The sequence below is a fragment of the Belonocnema kinseyi genome, chromosome 1, assembly GCF_010883055.1.
Source record: "Belonocnema kinseyi isolate 2016_QV_RU_SX_M_011 chromosome 1, B_treatae_v1, whole genome shotgun sequence".
Taxonomy (NCBI): Eukaryota; Metazoa; Arthropoda; class Insecta; order Hymenoptera; family Cynipidae; genus Belonocnema; species Belonocnema kinseyi.
Genome location: NC_046657.1, coordinates 175,900,425 through 175,916,722, shown reverse-complemented (window position 1 = coordinate 175,916,722; position 16,298 = coordinate 175,900,425). Strand labels below are relative to the sequence as shown.

Here is a 16,298-nt window from a genome sequence, read left to right as displayed (position 1 = left end):
TAGGATAGGTTAAACCTCTATGTAGGTTAAGCCGAAGCTGAATGAAACGGTACCGCAAACACAACGGGACAACACAATCAATTTAATTGTGTTTCGTGAGGTTAGGTTAGGTTAGACTAGGTTAGATTTATTCCTAGATTAGGCTCGAGTTGACCCATTCGATGTAGCACACATTTGCTACTGGGAAAATATGCTTCCAGAGCTTTACGTGTAGTTCAATAAATTTCTGTTAATGCAGGTTAGGTGAGGTCAGGTTCTGTTGGGTAAAGATATGTTAAATAAGTTAATATCAGACAAGGGTTGATCCTTCACACTTGTCGACATGTTTTTGAAGTGAAAATTTGCATCACTGGCATTATTTTGAAATTTATTAGCCTCAGTGCATGATTTTTCGTCTTTTTTTGAGGTTATGGCTCAACCATGCCGTGATGGGTGATTTTTGATACCGAATTTAAATTCAGCGCCCCAAAATCCATAGGAATACGTGTGTCTTGTTACCAGATCCGCACACTTTTTTTTGTGTGGCTGTGTAACAGTCGGTATTTTTAATAATATTTCAAACAAAGTTTTCTTTAGCCGCTGACTTAGTCAACCTTCAAGATATACACTATTTTTGCCATCTGTTGCATCATTTTAAAAAAAAATTAACTTCTGTTAGCTTTTATTTTATTGTTATTTAAAAAAATAGTGAGGAAATTTTGTATAGGACAAAGTTTCCAATTTAACTTCAACTTTCAAATATAGTCTAATTGTTTAATACTTATTTCTGGTATTAAAAATTTCTTAAATCAGTCTCGAGTGCAAAATCCTGACAAGTTTGGTAATCTGTGGACACTTGGCGACGAACTAAGGCTTCCTATCTCAATTGATTTTTTTTTTTATTAATTGCCCTATTACAATCAGAAGTAGGATTTTTTCCCAACTTGCAATGGGGCGTAACTTATGGTGTAAACTGTTAAAAGAGTGAATGGCGTGCGGTGAACTTGAGATTCAGGTGAATTGGAGACCCAGGAAAAGTTCAGGTGTAGATTCAGTGGCGGCGGCTTCGATTTTCATGACGGTGAGAACAATAAACTAAAAGGGAAAAAACATATTCCAGGACAATTCAAGGTACGTAAGGTGTAAATAATTAGTGCCTCGTCAAATTCGGTGGATAGCCTTGTAAATTAAAACGATAGACAATATGGCGATGGTGATTTTGATGATAGAGGTGGCGGGGGAAGGGACAGTCGGAACAGTGATCGAGTCGAAAAGGCGCCGTGATGTCAAGGACTTAGACTGCAACACGGAGCAAATAACTTCGAACCAAATCAAGATCGTGAAACGCGCAATCATAGTTTTTCATTAAACAATGATAGAGAACGCAATATATGTCGGTGCCTGCGAGTGAGTGGGAACAATTCGAGCGCGAACTGAAGCCAATATCAGACCGCGAATCATATCTACCTTAAAATACGTTCAAGAGCCGGAGAGGCTAGCGAATCGGGATCATACAATGTGTAACGATATCCAACTAATCGCGAGTCTAAACAAAATGCTCCGGTAGAGGGCTTGAAAATCATAATAAATGTCAGACTTTTAACAGATTTCTCGGAAAATCGACGCCGTATCTGTACATGCGTCATGAAAATCGCCGAATAACAGGCAGTTTAATGCTGAATGAAAATCGAGAAGCGATCGTGATCCTAGCGATCAACGCGGTGTATTTGAAAATTTTTCCGAGAGCGGAGACGGAGCAGATCGTCAATTTCACACAAATTTATTCCGACAGGAAAACGGAGCCAGAATTGAAGGGTGCGGTAGTTCGGTTAAAACTGTCTATGACCTTCTAGCTGAATTAATGATTGACAGTCCGAAATTACTGTTGGAGAATCCTTCATTGTTTAAGACGTTAGTTGATTTATACGACCTACATTTTCGAAGTTAAGGAAATAAATGGGAATCAGCGACAATCCGGATGGCATCAATCACAGGTCTATCGGACACGCCTCGTGAGTGGTGGTCAGCAGAACATCACCTAATTAAGTCGCGGGAAGATTCCAAAGAAGTTTCCAAAGAATTTTTAATCGTGACCATACGGAAATATTGAAAGATACGGAAAACTTCGGTGGTCTTCTATTTATATATCGATCCCCATTTGAAAGAAATTAAAGAAATTGTCGATTTTCATTTTTCGCGTGATTCTTAATTTCATGCATGAGTGGATTTTGAGGTGTAGTTTTTCAGGTGTATTTAATAAGGATATTATTATATTATATATATATATATAATTAAAAATTTGTCATAAGGACAACCGCAGGATTTCGCCGAGAGCGGGTGCTAATCTGGAAAATTGCACCCGGTTCCAGCGAAACCGCGGTAAAATTTCAGTCACATCCACGTCTCATGACCGTGAGATAGGTTGTTACAGTCTGTAAAGGAATCAATACGACGATCCAGCAAAAGCCTCGTGCACCCTAAGAACACGGAGCGACCCAAGGACAACCGCCTTCTGCATTTTTCCCGCAAGTGTTCTAGCATATTGTTGACACGCAGGGATGCTTTTTAGGCCATTAGCAAGTGAAAGCTTGGCACCTCCAAGAGCGCCGATGTTCAGGACGATCAATTTAACAGAATATTCCGGGTACAATCGTTGCAACTCCCTTATAAGGTCTCGATACCTCTCTTTCTTTTCATTCTCCTTGGTTATGATGTTTTTGTCAGCTGGTGCCAAAAATTCGATAACGAACATGTTTCGCTTCTCGAAGTCAAGAAGAAACATGTCAGTCCTCGAGTGAGCAACAGAAACAATTGTCGAGAATATAAAGTTCCAGTATATGCGGCACTTCCCATTCTCGACAATTAACTCAATTTCCCTAGGAGCATTTAGAGGAGCGATATTAAGGTTAATGTCGTAGGAGTGACAGAGATGGTGATAAAGCACTCTTAGTGCCGCATTGTGCCTTTGAATGTAGGCCGTTCCCGCGTGAGTTGGTCAACTAGATAGTATGTGAGCTAAATGCTCGGGGTGTGCATGGCACGCCCTGCAGCTATCATCGGGAATGTCTTGGCTCAAAATGTGGCTACGATATGTTAAGGTGGAAATGACACCGTCTTGGCATGCAAAAATGAAACCCTCCGTACCAGACTTCAATCCGAGCGATTTAAGGAAAGCAAACGTTAGCTCACAAGACACGGACTGATGCTTCACATTTCTGTGGAAGATACCGTGCATCCTCTTATCGAGGAGCTGCTCACGAAAGTTTTTCTCTTGTGCTTTCTTAATCCGGGCTTTCAGGAGTGAGTACTCGAGATAGATAAGATTTGATGCATTTTGCTCACCCCTAATACTAAAGTCAAGTCCGAGTGCTTCAGCAGCCTCCTCCGCTGATTTGTACAGAAACGCTCCTTTGCCCACTTCTTCGTGATTCCTGACCATTTTAAGAAGAGTGTCTCTTCCATTTGCAACTCTATGTGCTGTAGCCAGAATAATCATGTTGTGAAGACATTCAAGACTCAATATTCCGCGACCCCCTTGACGGCGTAAGATGTACAGTCGCAGAACGGAAGACTTAAGATGCATGCTTTTGTTCATGTGCATAACTTTTCTTGTCCCGATATCAAGAGATCTGAGCTCGTTCTTCGTCCATGGAACTACTCCAAATGAATAGCGTAGTACCGGGACGGTGGGCATGTTCGTTGCAGATACTTTGTTCCTTGCCGACAGTTCGGAAGACCAAATCTGTCGGATGAGACGTTTGTATCTGCTTCGGAGAGTATCCTTTATAGATGTCACATTCTGAATGCGGCTCTGTGGCACGCCCAGGTATGTATAAGTCTCTCCAGCGCAAAGGTGTCGTGTAGCGCTTCTATCAACGAGCTCAGGATCTTTAGGGATGCCATTAAGTTTTCCTCGCTTCAAATAAACCTTGGAGCATTTGTCTAATCTATGCTTCATTCCAATTTCCTTAGTATATCGTTCGACAGTCCCCAGAGCTAGATGCAGTTGCTCTCTGTTTTTAGCATAGATCTTAAGATCGTCCATGTAAAATACATGAGTGAACTTGTACTTTCGATCTGCAGGTTTGCCGCACAAGTACCCGGCGGAATGGCGAAGTGCTAGAGATAGTGGAAATAACGTAAGGCAAAAGAGGAGGGGGCTCATGGTGTCGCCTTGAAAGACACCTCTCTGAAAGGTGACCTTGTTAGTTGCCACAAGATTTTTTCCAGATGAGATGGTAAATCTGATTTTTTAAAGCGGCATCAATCTCTCTGTGCACCCAACTATTTGTGGATGAACCTTTAAGATTTCCAAAAGACAGATGATACGTCTATGAGATGTCGAATCGAAAGCTTTCCGATAATCAATCCAGGCCATCGATAGGTCACGCTGGTAGAATTCTGCATCTTTGCAGACACATCTATCGATGAGTAGGTTCTCCCGACATCGGGCTACGCCTTTCTTGAGCCTCGTTGTTTATACATTTCTTGCCACACAGGTTCAATTGCCCGAACAATCCTATCATTTAGGATAGCTGTGAATATCTTATAAAGCGTGTTCAGACAAGTTATTGGCCTGTAATTCTTCGGGTCAGCTAAGTTGCCTATTTTCGGCAGAAGTATTGTGCGCCCTTATACCAACCACTCTGGAATCGGCTATTTTGACAAAAAAAGATTAATTTTCTTGTGGTTAAAAGAAATTGATTTTTAAACAAAAACAAAATTCTACAATATAGTGAAATTTTCAAACAACAAATTTTTTCAACTAAATTGATAAATCATCAACCAAAAAAAAAAATGTTAACAAAGCAATTCCACTTTCAACCAGAAAAGTTGAAAAAAGTTTAAATTCTTTGAAATTGCGTGAAGTTATTGAAATTAATTGAAAATTGCTCTCAAGTATTTCGAAACCTTCAAAATATTTTGAAACACCTTGACACCTTTTAAAGATTTCTAAAGTACTTTGGAATTTTTTTAAGTAACTCTGCTAAAATTGTTAAAATTCTTTGGAATTCCTTTAAATTATAAAAAGAAATTAAAAATTCATTGACATCTTTTTCAACATCCTCAAATATTTAAAATCCTTAAAAATATTTTGAAATCTCTTGAAAATTCCTCGAAATTTTAAAAATACCCTAAAATATTTAGAATCTTTTAAAATCTCATACTACATTATTGAAATCAATAGAAAATTCCTTGGAATCTATTTCTTTAGTTCTCTGAAATTCCTTTACATTATGAAAATAAATTGAAAAGAGGGGAAAGGGGCAATGATAACAATGTTCGTGCACTGAAAGGCGGTGTTTGACTCATTTGACCGAGGCGAATTAAAAAATGTTATATTAAAAAGGGGGATAAGAGAGGGATTAATAAAGAGAGTATCAGGCATTTTTAGAGCCCACTTTTACTTTTATTTAATTTATGAATATCAGACTTGAAAGAAGAAATGAGGACAAAAAGTTGGGGAGGAGTTAGGGTAGGGAAGGAAAAAATATATACACTGGCATACCAAGACAACATATTGTTGATGGCAGAGGATGAAGAAGGGATGGCGGGATTAATTACAGGATTAGAGAAATACTTAGATGGGAAAAAGCTGAATGTAAATGCAGAAAAGAGAAAGATAATGAGGTTTAGAAAAGCAGGGGAAGGAAAAAAGAATGGACAGGGGAATGTAACGGAATAAAGTTATAAGAAGTAAAAGAGTATAAATATTTGATATATATCTTGCAAACGAATGGAGGTCATACAGCTCATATAAGAGAAAGGATAAAAAAAGCAGCAGGGGTAATAAAACAGATATGGGGAATAGGAAAAAGAAGGTTGAAAAAAAATTGAAGAAGGAGAATGTGGTTATTTGATACGCTGGTATGGCCGGTGTTAGGTTATGGAGCAGAGATATGGGGTTGGAAAGAAAGGTAAGATATTGAGAGTTTACAAGAAAGGTATATAAGGTGGACATTAGGGGCAAACTGGAGGACGCCTAGATATATGGTGAGAGGAGAAGCGCAAAGGGATATGTTAAGTATTAGAGCGGGAAAGAAGGCGTGGAAATTTGAGACGAAGCTGAGGGAGGGAAAGGGAGGGGAGTTGGCGAGAAAGTGTTTGATGGAGGTAGAAGAGAGGAGAGGGAGGATGATTGAATTAACGTGATGAGAAGAAGAAAGGAGGGACTTCTTTAATGATAAAGAAATAGAAGACGGGACTAGGGTAAACTATAAAGAATTGGAAAAAAGGGAGAGGGAAAGACAATTAATAGAAAGATGGGGGATGATTGAGAAATCAAAATACAATAAATAGTATAAGATGATAAAAAAAGAAGGAGTGCTAAAGTAATTAGAAAAGGGATGAGGAGAGAGAAGGTGGACCAGAATAGCAAGATTTAGATTGGGAAACGAGGTAAGGGAGGGGATGTACTGGGAAAAAGAAGAAAACAGAAAGTGTAGAATATGTGAATGGGAGGAGGAAACATTGGAGCATGTATGGGAAGGATGTAGGAGAGGAATGGAAGATGAAGGAAGCTGGCAAGAGAATGTGGTTAAGATTCTAGGGGAGGAGGGATTAGGAGAATAATAGATGAAGGAGTTGGAGGGTGCTAGAGAAGCGAATGAGAGAGAATGAAAGAATGCATGTGAAAAAAGGCAAATGGAGGTATAAAAAGTGAAGTAATGGTAAGATAAAAGTAAAGTAGACTAAGATGCGTTTGCGTTCTCATGTTCGCTCTCTCGCTTGTACTCTCGCTTTCATCGCTCGTTCACTCGTTTGCTAATAAGTCCTAAATTGCGCTATAGCAGGAAATATAGATAAGGAACTAGATATAAGACTGTATGTAAATAGTTGTAAATAATTGTATATATAGAAAGGATAAGATTGTAGAAAAATATAGATATAAGCGGAAAGATTGTAAGGAATGGAAGTCATGTAAACCCTTAGGGGACACATTATGAATAAAGAACAAGAAGTACTTTGGAATTTTCTTAAATAACCCTTCAAACATTTTTTTGATAGTTTAAAATTCTTGTGCATTATAAAAATAAATTGAAAATTCTTTGACATCATTTAAAACATCCTCAAATATTTTACCCTTAGGTGGCCTACTGGGGTAGTTGGCGTCAGTACCCTTTTCAATTCGAATCATGAATTCAAATATGATCATTCAAATATAAATTTTTTTAACTAACTAAATATTGATTTTTTTACAACCCACATAATGAATTCTATTGAATGATAGTTACTGATCGCCTGTGATGCAGTTATGATTGTGGCCAGGCGTTGGCTAGCTAAGGGTTAAAATCCTTAAAAATCTTTTTAAAAATTGTAAAGCTCCTGAAAATTTCTTGAATTTTCAAAAATAACCCTTCTACATTTTTTTAATTTTTTAAAACTCCTGTAAATTATATCAATAAATGGATGGGATTCAAGTCTTCAAATTTTGAATTGTAAACTAGGAAGTTTATTTGAAAAAATTAATAATCATAAAGAAATTGAAAGCGTTCGATATTTAAATGTACGTTTTTCAGTTGGGAAATCTCCAAATGAAATGATTTCAGACTGAAATTTAGAAAACAGAAAAATTTCAAAATGTTAAAAATTGTGATGTTTGTAGATTAGTTAAACTATTAAATTAAAGTGTTAATAGAAATTACTCGAGTTAAAGTTTAACTATTTCTAATACGATTTTTGCATATAATTATAAAATTGTATTTTTTACATTCACATCTGAGAAGTTATTAGATTTGTGTCAAATTTGACCCCACCCTCCCTCCTTTTTTGTCAAATGTCCACGTTTTGAGACCCCCTGAATCCGAAAACAGGTTATACGAATGTGTATGTCTGTATGTATGTCTGTGAACACGATGACTTTTGAAAAAATTAATCTATTAGATTGCCCTTTGGCTTCCTCATTTAGTGTCTTAAACTAAAGGTCAAGTTCGTTAGCAAGCCATTTTGGATAAGAATTCAAAAAGTGGGCAGATTTTGAATATTTTTGAGACCACTTTTTCAAAACTCAAAAATTCTCTGTACGGTTATTCATAGTATTCAAAAACTCGAACAATTTATTCCAAGGACTTTTTTCAAAAAATCAAAAATTACCAGAGTTATAGTATTTACAAACTTCCAAAAAATACACCAAAATGAACATTTTATGCCAAATAACGCACGATATGAAAAAAAGTCAAGAGAAGAAAAATGTTGCTTTTTGAATGCCCTAAACAATTATGACAACAACTTTATGAATTTTCTTGATAAATCAAAAATTAAATTTTGACAGCATGAAAAATAATGGAAAATCCAAAACTTACATTTTTTCATGCCACATTTTCACAGTATTTCAGATATTCTCAAATTTAATCATGCCTAGCTTCTCGTAGGAACAACAATGACAACACCAAACATAGACCTTTAGGTGGACGGAGCGACTGAATCACGACTTGCTAGATTGCTACGATGCGAGTGTGGCACCTGAACGGGGATACATACCACGGCTACATGCTCTGTGGTGCGAGCAACTCCCAGAGCTATCGCACTTTTCGCAGCAACGGCTGCGAAACCATGCCGAACTACTCCGATTAAGAGGCTATGTAAACGGAACGCCTATTCTACCAAAGCTAGGACAAGCCGGCAACAGAGAAAGAGAGGCGATACTAAAACCAACCGCGGGAAGGCGTCCAATAGAGGAAGAGCCATGCTTTATGACCCGGAGAAACATCAACACCAAGGTTTCTCTCAAGCCGAAAGATCTGGCTGAAATGGATGACGAGCTTCGTGGAAATTTTTCCGAAGAATCCGACCTCTGGGCTATCAATTATAGTGTATATAATGCAGCAAGAGCTTTGGCCGATGCGAACCGTAAAACAAAACCAACGGTTGATCTTAAGATCAAAAGACGAATGCATCAACTGGCCATAAATATAGGCTGGGCAAGACAGTACGCGTCCCACATTTAGTGTGTGATTGAGTACATCACACCTGGCAGGAATTTTACCGCCAAGGTTCGAAAGTTCACGCGCGAACTCTGGACCCGTTATCACACACTGAACAAGTCAAAGCTGCTGACCATCAGACAGCATATTGTTGAGAGAATACAGATACTATCTGACGCTAAGAGAAGTCTAGAGCGGAGGGAGAGGTGGGTCAGAGAAAATCAATAGTTTCTCTCTGACCCATCTCGACTCTTCCAAGACCCTACAGTTACTGTGGACCACCCGCCCAACCCAGAAGAGGTCGAAGTATTTCGGAGAGAAGTCTACGAAGTGCAGCATAGACTGGACGAAGATTCAGAAAATATAAATAGCTTCCAGGAGCTGTGTGATGCCCTCGTAACACCTGATGAAGAATGCCCACCCATCACTTCCGAGGACCCATCAGCATTTAGCCCGTATTTTCACCTCAAATTAGCTGACCCGAAGAATTACAAGCCATTCACTTGTCTGAGCACACTGTATAAGATATTCACAGCTATCCTAAATGATAGGATTGTTCGGGCAATTGAACCATTGTGGCAAGAAATGTATGAACAACAAGGCTCAAAGAAAGGCGTATCGGGAGAACCTGCTCATCGAAAGATGTATCTGCAAAGATGCAGCATTCTACCAGCCTGGACTATCGATGGCCTGGATTGATTATCGGAAAACTTTCGATTCGACCTCCCATATACTTATCATCTGTCTTTGGAAAGCTTAAAGGTTCCTCTGCACTATCTCTAGAACTTCGCTATTCCCACGGGTACTTGTGCGGCAAACCTGCAGATCGAAAGTACAAGGTCACTCATGTATTTTACATAAACGGTCTTAAGATCTATGCTAAAAACAGAGAGCAACTGCATCTAGCTCTGGGGATTGTCGAACGATATACTAAGGAAATTGGAATGGAATTTGGGTAAGACAAATGCGCTAAGGTTTATTTGAAGCGAGGAAAACTTAACGGCATCCCTGAAGATGCTGAGCTCATTGATAGAAGCGCTATACAATACCTTTGCGCTGAAGAGACTTATACATACCTTGGCGTCCCACAGAGCGGCATTCAGGGTGTGAGATCTACAAAGGATACTCTCCGAAGCAGATGCAAACGTCTCATCCGGCAGATTTGGTCTTCCGAACTGTCGGCGAGGAACAAAGTATCTGCAACGAACATGCTTGAAGTCCCGGTAGTACTCCATTCATTTGAAGTGATTCCATGGACGAAGAACGGGCTCAGAACCCTTGTTATTGGGACAAGAAAGGTTATGCACATGAACGAAAGCATGCATCTTAAGTCTTCTGTTCCGCAACTGTATATCTCACGCCGTCAAGGTTGTTGCGGAATATTAAGTCTTGAATGCCTTCACAACAGGATTATTCTGGGTACAGCACATAGAGTCGCAAATTGAAGAGACCCTCTTCTTAAAATGGTCAGGAATCACGAAGAAGTGGGCAAAGGAGCGTTTCTGTACAAAGCAGCGGGGGAGGCTGCTGAAACACTTGGACTTAACTTCAGTAATAGGGATGAGCAAAATGCATCAAATCTTATCTATCTCGACTACTCACTCTTGAAAGCCCGGATTAAGAAAGCACAAGAGAAAAATTTTCGTGAACAGCTCCTCGATAAGAGAATGCACGCTATCTTCCACAAAAATGTGGTGGATCTGTCAATCTCGTGTGAGCTAACGTTTGCTTTCCTTAAATCACCCCGATTGAAGTCTGCTAAGGAGGGTATCATTTTGGCATGCCAAGACGGTGTCATTTCCACCTTAACATACCGTCGCGACATTTTGAGCCAAGACATTCCCGATGATAGCTGCCGGGCGTGCCATGCACACCCCGAGCCTTTAGCTCACATACTATCTAGTTGTCCAACTCATGCGGGAACGACCCACATCCAAGGCACAATACGGCACTAAAAGTGCTTTATTACCATTTCTGTCACACTTACGGAGTTAACCTTAATATCGCTCCTATAACGCTCCTCGGAAAACCGAGTCAATTTTCGAGAATGAAAAGTGTCGCATATACTGGAACTTTATATCCTCGACAATTGTTTCTGTTGCACACTCGAGGCCTGACATGGTTCTTCTTGACTTCGAGAAGCGAACCATGTTCGTTATCGAATATTCTGCACCAGCTGACAAAAACATCATAGCCAAGAAGAATGAAAAGAAAGAGAGGCATAGAGACCTTATAAGGGAGTTGCAACGATTGTACCCAGAATATCCTGCTAAACTAATGGTTCTTATCATCGGCGCTCTTGGAGGTGCCAAGTTTTCACTCATTAGTAGCCCGAAAAGCATCCCTGCGTGTCAACAATATGCTAAAACACTTGCGGGAAAAATTCAGTTTATGGAAAAACGACAAAAGTTGCAATAAAACGTTTAATAACAAAATTTTTTAAAAAGAATGCACATTGTTTTTAAACGGGACAATGAAACTTTATCTGTTTTAATACCAATGCAAGTTACGAATTAGAATAATATACATTTATGGGAATGATATAAAATTTCAGGGATAAACTCGAATGCGAAGCACGAGATACGTGATGAGAATGTGTTTGCTAAAGCCGAAGGAGCTTTAAAAAAAGAAAATTCACAATCACCAAATTACTGTTGTCGATATTATCACCTTCAGTTTTAAAGAGTCTATGTAGGAAGATCGAGCGCGTAGCACGAGGTAAATACATTATCGAGCGCGAAGCGCGAGGCAACTGCATTATAGAGAGCGAAGCGCGAGATAAACGTAATATTGAGCGTAATATCCAGCGTTCAAAGTTTAAATGTACGATTTTCAATTGGGCAATCTTTAAATAAAATTATTTCAGACTGAAATTTAGAAAGCACACAACCCGGTAAGAAGCCTTGCATTAAAAGGTATACGAAAATTTCGAATCCCAAAGAATGCCGTTTCTGTCCTTCGTTTTTTAATCCTCATTATGCGGCGAAAATAATATGATCCTAGTCCCTTTTATAACCGATCGGAGCTGTCAAACGTAATCTCTAATAAATTAAGAACACAATTTTCGTTTGAAGCATTAAAACGCGCTCTAAAAGTAAGAAATTTGCAAAATCTAGTAGGATTGTATACAAGAATACACCTCTTTATCGTAAAATGTTTGCTTTGTTCAAATATTATCAATTACAAAAATATAAAATCATGATAAAAAATTCAGAAAATTATTTTTTACCAGAACCATCTGTGTGAAAATTAATCCTTACATCGTAAAATGAACGCTGCTATGTTTTAAAAAGTTTTTTACCTCATTATTATTCGAAAAACAGTAAATAAAAAAGCGAAATTGGCGAAACTAAAAGGGATTAAAATTTTTCTATTTAGTGGTTGCTTTGTGGTTTTCAGAGAAATATTGTCGGCGCTAGGTTCAGAAAGGGATTCAATTTAAGAGATAACTTCAGCTGCTGTGGAGATTTTAAAGCGGGAAGACAAAAACGGGATCCAGAAGTATTCAATATTTCTCACTTTATCACTGGATGCATGCCATTTTTCAATACTTTTTAATGCAAGTCTTCTTACCGGGAAATTTCAAAATGTGAAAAATTGTAATGTTTGTACCCAGGAAAAAAGAAGCCATAAAAATCGAGTCGGTTTGAATTGCGTATCTGTCATCTGTAGATGGAAAGAATAAAAATGCAATCGATTAGCAATATGAGCGCCGTGCTTTAAATCTGCCACTCTACATTCGTTAAAATGCTTAGTGAATAGAGTTGAATCAGACTGACTAACCTGAACAAATTCCTATGGGCATTTGACGATTCATTAATGTGCACATGAATGGGTTGAGATTCAATATGAAATGGAGATCTTAAAGGATCACAACGAATAGTAAAAATATGATGCACACACAGAAATTTTCAATAAGCGTCAATCTGACAATTGTATGTCACTCCAGGTTATGTCTAACTGAGTAGAATATGCAGAGTAAAATTTTAAAGAATTAATTCTTTCGAATGAGAAGCATGTAGTAACACATTTGATTGGGACAATTCTGATTAAACAAAAATTAAAGAAATTCAAGTGAAATAATATTGTTATATATTATAATTGATACGAACATTTGTTTCTAAACTTAATGATTATTTTAGTTGTAACTCTCTTTTTACAATATTTTTCAATAGATTATTTTGTGCAAGAATGATAAGATTTATATTAAATGAAGCGTCAGTGACATTTAATTTATTCAGTGCACATGCTAATGGCTTCAGGGAGTCCACGTGTTAGAAACGAACTCTGCATTTTTCTCATATCCATTTGCAGCACAAACATCCAAATGTTTAGAAATTCAATAACCGCATTTTTGTTAAAGGTAATTTTTATAAAATAAATCGAGAGTGATAGTTTTTGTGATTTTAAGATTGATATAGGTAAATTTTAAGTTTCATATGACCTACAAATTGTAACTTTTTCATTTTTTCTTTCAGTGAAAACGAGAATTTATAACGTAAATTAAAAGAAAAAATGTTGTTTTTGTTGTGTAAAATATATAAATAAATTTTCAACATTCAGATGTGTGATGCAAATATATGAAAAACAATGTTCACCAAAATATTAAAATGCCTGAAAATATATAGTCTATAAATAAAATTAGACTATGGGTATGTCAGGATTTTCTTGAAAGTTCTCCATTTAACTAGTTTTTAATAAATAATTCAAACTATTTAAATTAAATTTTTTTCATTTAAATTAATAATGTTCTATCGGAACTATTGTTCCTCTACTGGTTAATTCTCATCTTATTTGTATAATTTTAAGGAATTTTAAAGAATTTTAAAGAAGTACTTTAAAAATCTTTTAAAAAAAGGTCAAGGTATCTCAAAATATGTTGAAGGTATTGCAATATTTGAGAGTACTTTAAAATGTTCCAAGGAATTTTGAATTGATTACGGTAATTTAATATGAGATTTTGAAAGATTTAATATATCCTAGGGTATTTTAATAGATTGCAATGCATTTTCAATTGATTTCAATAATGTAGTATGAGATGGTAAAAGATTTGAAATATTTTAGGGTATTTTCAAAGGTTTCAAAATTTTAAATATTGAAATGTTTGTAGATTAGAGTTTCGAAAATGAGATCAATAAAAATTCAAAGCTTTCGAAATTAAATGAACAAAAATTTTCAACTATTCAAGAAGAATAATTTTCAAATAGATGGGATTCAAGTCTTCATATTTTGTAGTGATGCCGTTCGATCGGAGAACCGATATATCGTTCGTATCGTCTCGGGATTCTGAGACTAGACAGCCTTAGGTGGCTTCCTAAGAAACAACAGTAGAAGGGGAATCGTGACGAATTTCAACTACCTGAGTACCAAGAACCTTTTCTTGTAATTCATTGTCTGAATGTACATTTGAACGAAATATATTTTCGGCATTTCTTTTATAACTGCATTATTTTTAACGTTTCATATTATTATATTTTTGCACTGTTTCTAATTTAGGAAACAATGAATGAAAAATGTCCTTCATCTTGAATGTCAATAACATGAAGCATATTTCTTTTTAGATTTTTAAGCTTCAAAACTTCTACAATTTTTACATGTCTTTTAAACCAACTTAATTTTTTTTTCAATTTTGAAAAACTGTCTAAATTACAAAAAACAGATGGTGGCAATACAGAACGGGACAAGCAACAAAATAGAAATTTTTCGAAAAAGAGAAAAAGGAGCCTGTAAAATCGAAATCTTCGTTAAAAGATGAAGCGAGTATCCACTTCCAAGATAAAGTATTGCTTAATTAAGTCAAAACAGTTTTAATACAAAAATTTATCGACTTTTGATGAAGTGGATGCTGAAGTTGGCAATCTCAAAGTGACACTAACCTAGAACTGGAGCAGGCTCGACTGCAGATTGCAATACAAATTTAATGTTTCAGTTAAAACAAATGAACAAAATTACACTAGAGATACGAACCTTGTGCATAAAAACTGGTCCCCGAAATATGGGTGTGCTGAATGATAATAACAAACAAATTATTTTTTTTAATTAAATAAAAGTTGAATATCGCGATATTGGTGATATAACAGCCTGACAGACATTTTTTGCTAAAAATCCTCAAAAATAAAAAAAATTTATATTATGTCTTTCGTAATTAAATGATAATGATTTCAAAAAATACCTCTAAACTAAAATATTTTCAAAAATTGTGAATGATAATACAGTTATATTTCAAAACAATCCTTTCACCACTATAGGAAATACATTTGTTATTAATTTTTTAGGTAATAAACCCATTTTTTATCAAAATGGTGTTTACTCACTTTTTTGCTGCTATACTTTTAAGTAACGCTTTTCTAAAAGAGTGAATTATGAGTAAGTTTCAATGGAAAGACTTTACTGATTTTTTCCGCAAAATGTCAATTTCTTATTTTTGTTTTTATAATAAGAATATTAACAATTTTGTGATTAAATTTTTCCACATATTTTTCAATAATGGTGAAGATAATATTAACATAATCAGATTAAAAGACTCAACAGTAAGTGAAATTGTATTTGAATAGCACTAAAACACATCTTCGAATAATAACCTATTATGCATATTAACACATTTGTCGATATGAGAGCAGGATATAATCAGTACTATGCTTTTGATTTTTACGTATAAATACAATTTTTTCTACGATTTCACAGAAAACTTAAAAAGATATCTGAAGATTTTAGAAAATTGTAAAGAAATTTTCTTTATTTTATATATTTTCGGAAAAGTTTTCAAGTTTGAGAATACTTTTAATCTCTTCAAAATTATTGAATTTTCTTTAATAAGTAATTAGTAAAATAAAAAATTATTTCAAATTTTCCCAGGAATTTTGAAAAAATATTTCTATTTTCTTTTAACTTTTGAATATTATTTAAAAGTTTTTTCTGAAATGTTAAAAATGTACGTTTTTGATTAGAAGTTTTGCTTCTTTCTTCTCAAATCATAAATAACCTTGAAATATTTTTAAACCGTCGAAAAATTTTCAATATCTTTTAAAATAATTCGAATGTTTCCTTTAAAAAAATCTGAAAAATTGAAAACATTACCTAAAAAATTTTCACATTCTTTTCATGAAAAGTTTGTGAATGTTTTTAAATATTTTGAAATCTTTTTTCAATATTCTCCAAAAATTAATGTTTCAAAAAGAAAAAGAATCAATTTAAATTTTGCTAGAAAACTTTAAACATTTGTATTTCTCGTGAAATCGTTTAAGGGAATGTGATACTTACAGTTTCCCCGGCTTTTTTTTCCACAAAAATGAAAATATACAGTCTGTCAAGTTAAAGCGTGGGTGGCTTTACTCGCAGTCGGTAAGGTGTATCGACATGATTTTGATGTCAAAATATTAAGAAGAGCTCCCTCTT

General features: G+C 35.8%; 1 protein-coding gene across 2 annotated transcripts in view; it reads left to right on the top strand.

The window, feature by feature from the left end:
• LOC117176152 (mitochondrial inner membrane protease ATP23 homolog) overlaps positions 1-16,298 on the top strand; it is a 260,005-nt gene that overhangs the window by 168,135 nt on the left and 75,572 nt on the right. The window contains exon 7 of one of the 2 annotated variants that reach the window (XM_033366271.1): positions 14,139-14,156. The exons of the other annotated variant lie outside the window; for it this stretch is intronic. Coding sequence (XP_033222162.1) covers positions 14,139-14,141 — 3 coding nt within the window. The 3' untranslated portion in view covers positions 14,142-14,156. Of the gene's footprint in view, positions 1-14,138; positions 14,157-16,298 lie in introns of those variants that run through there. 2 annotated transcript variants of the gene reach the window in all.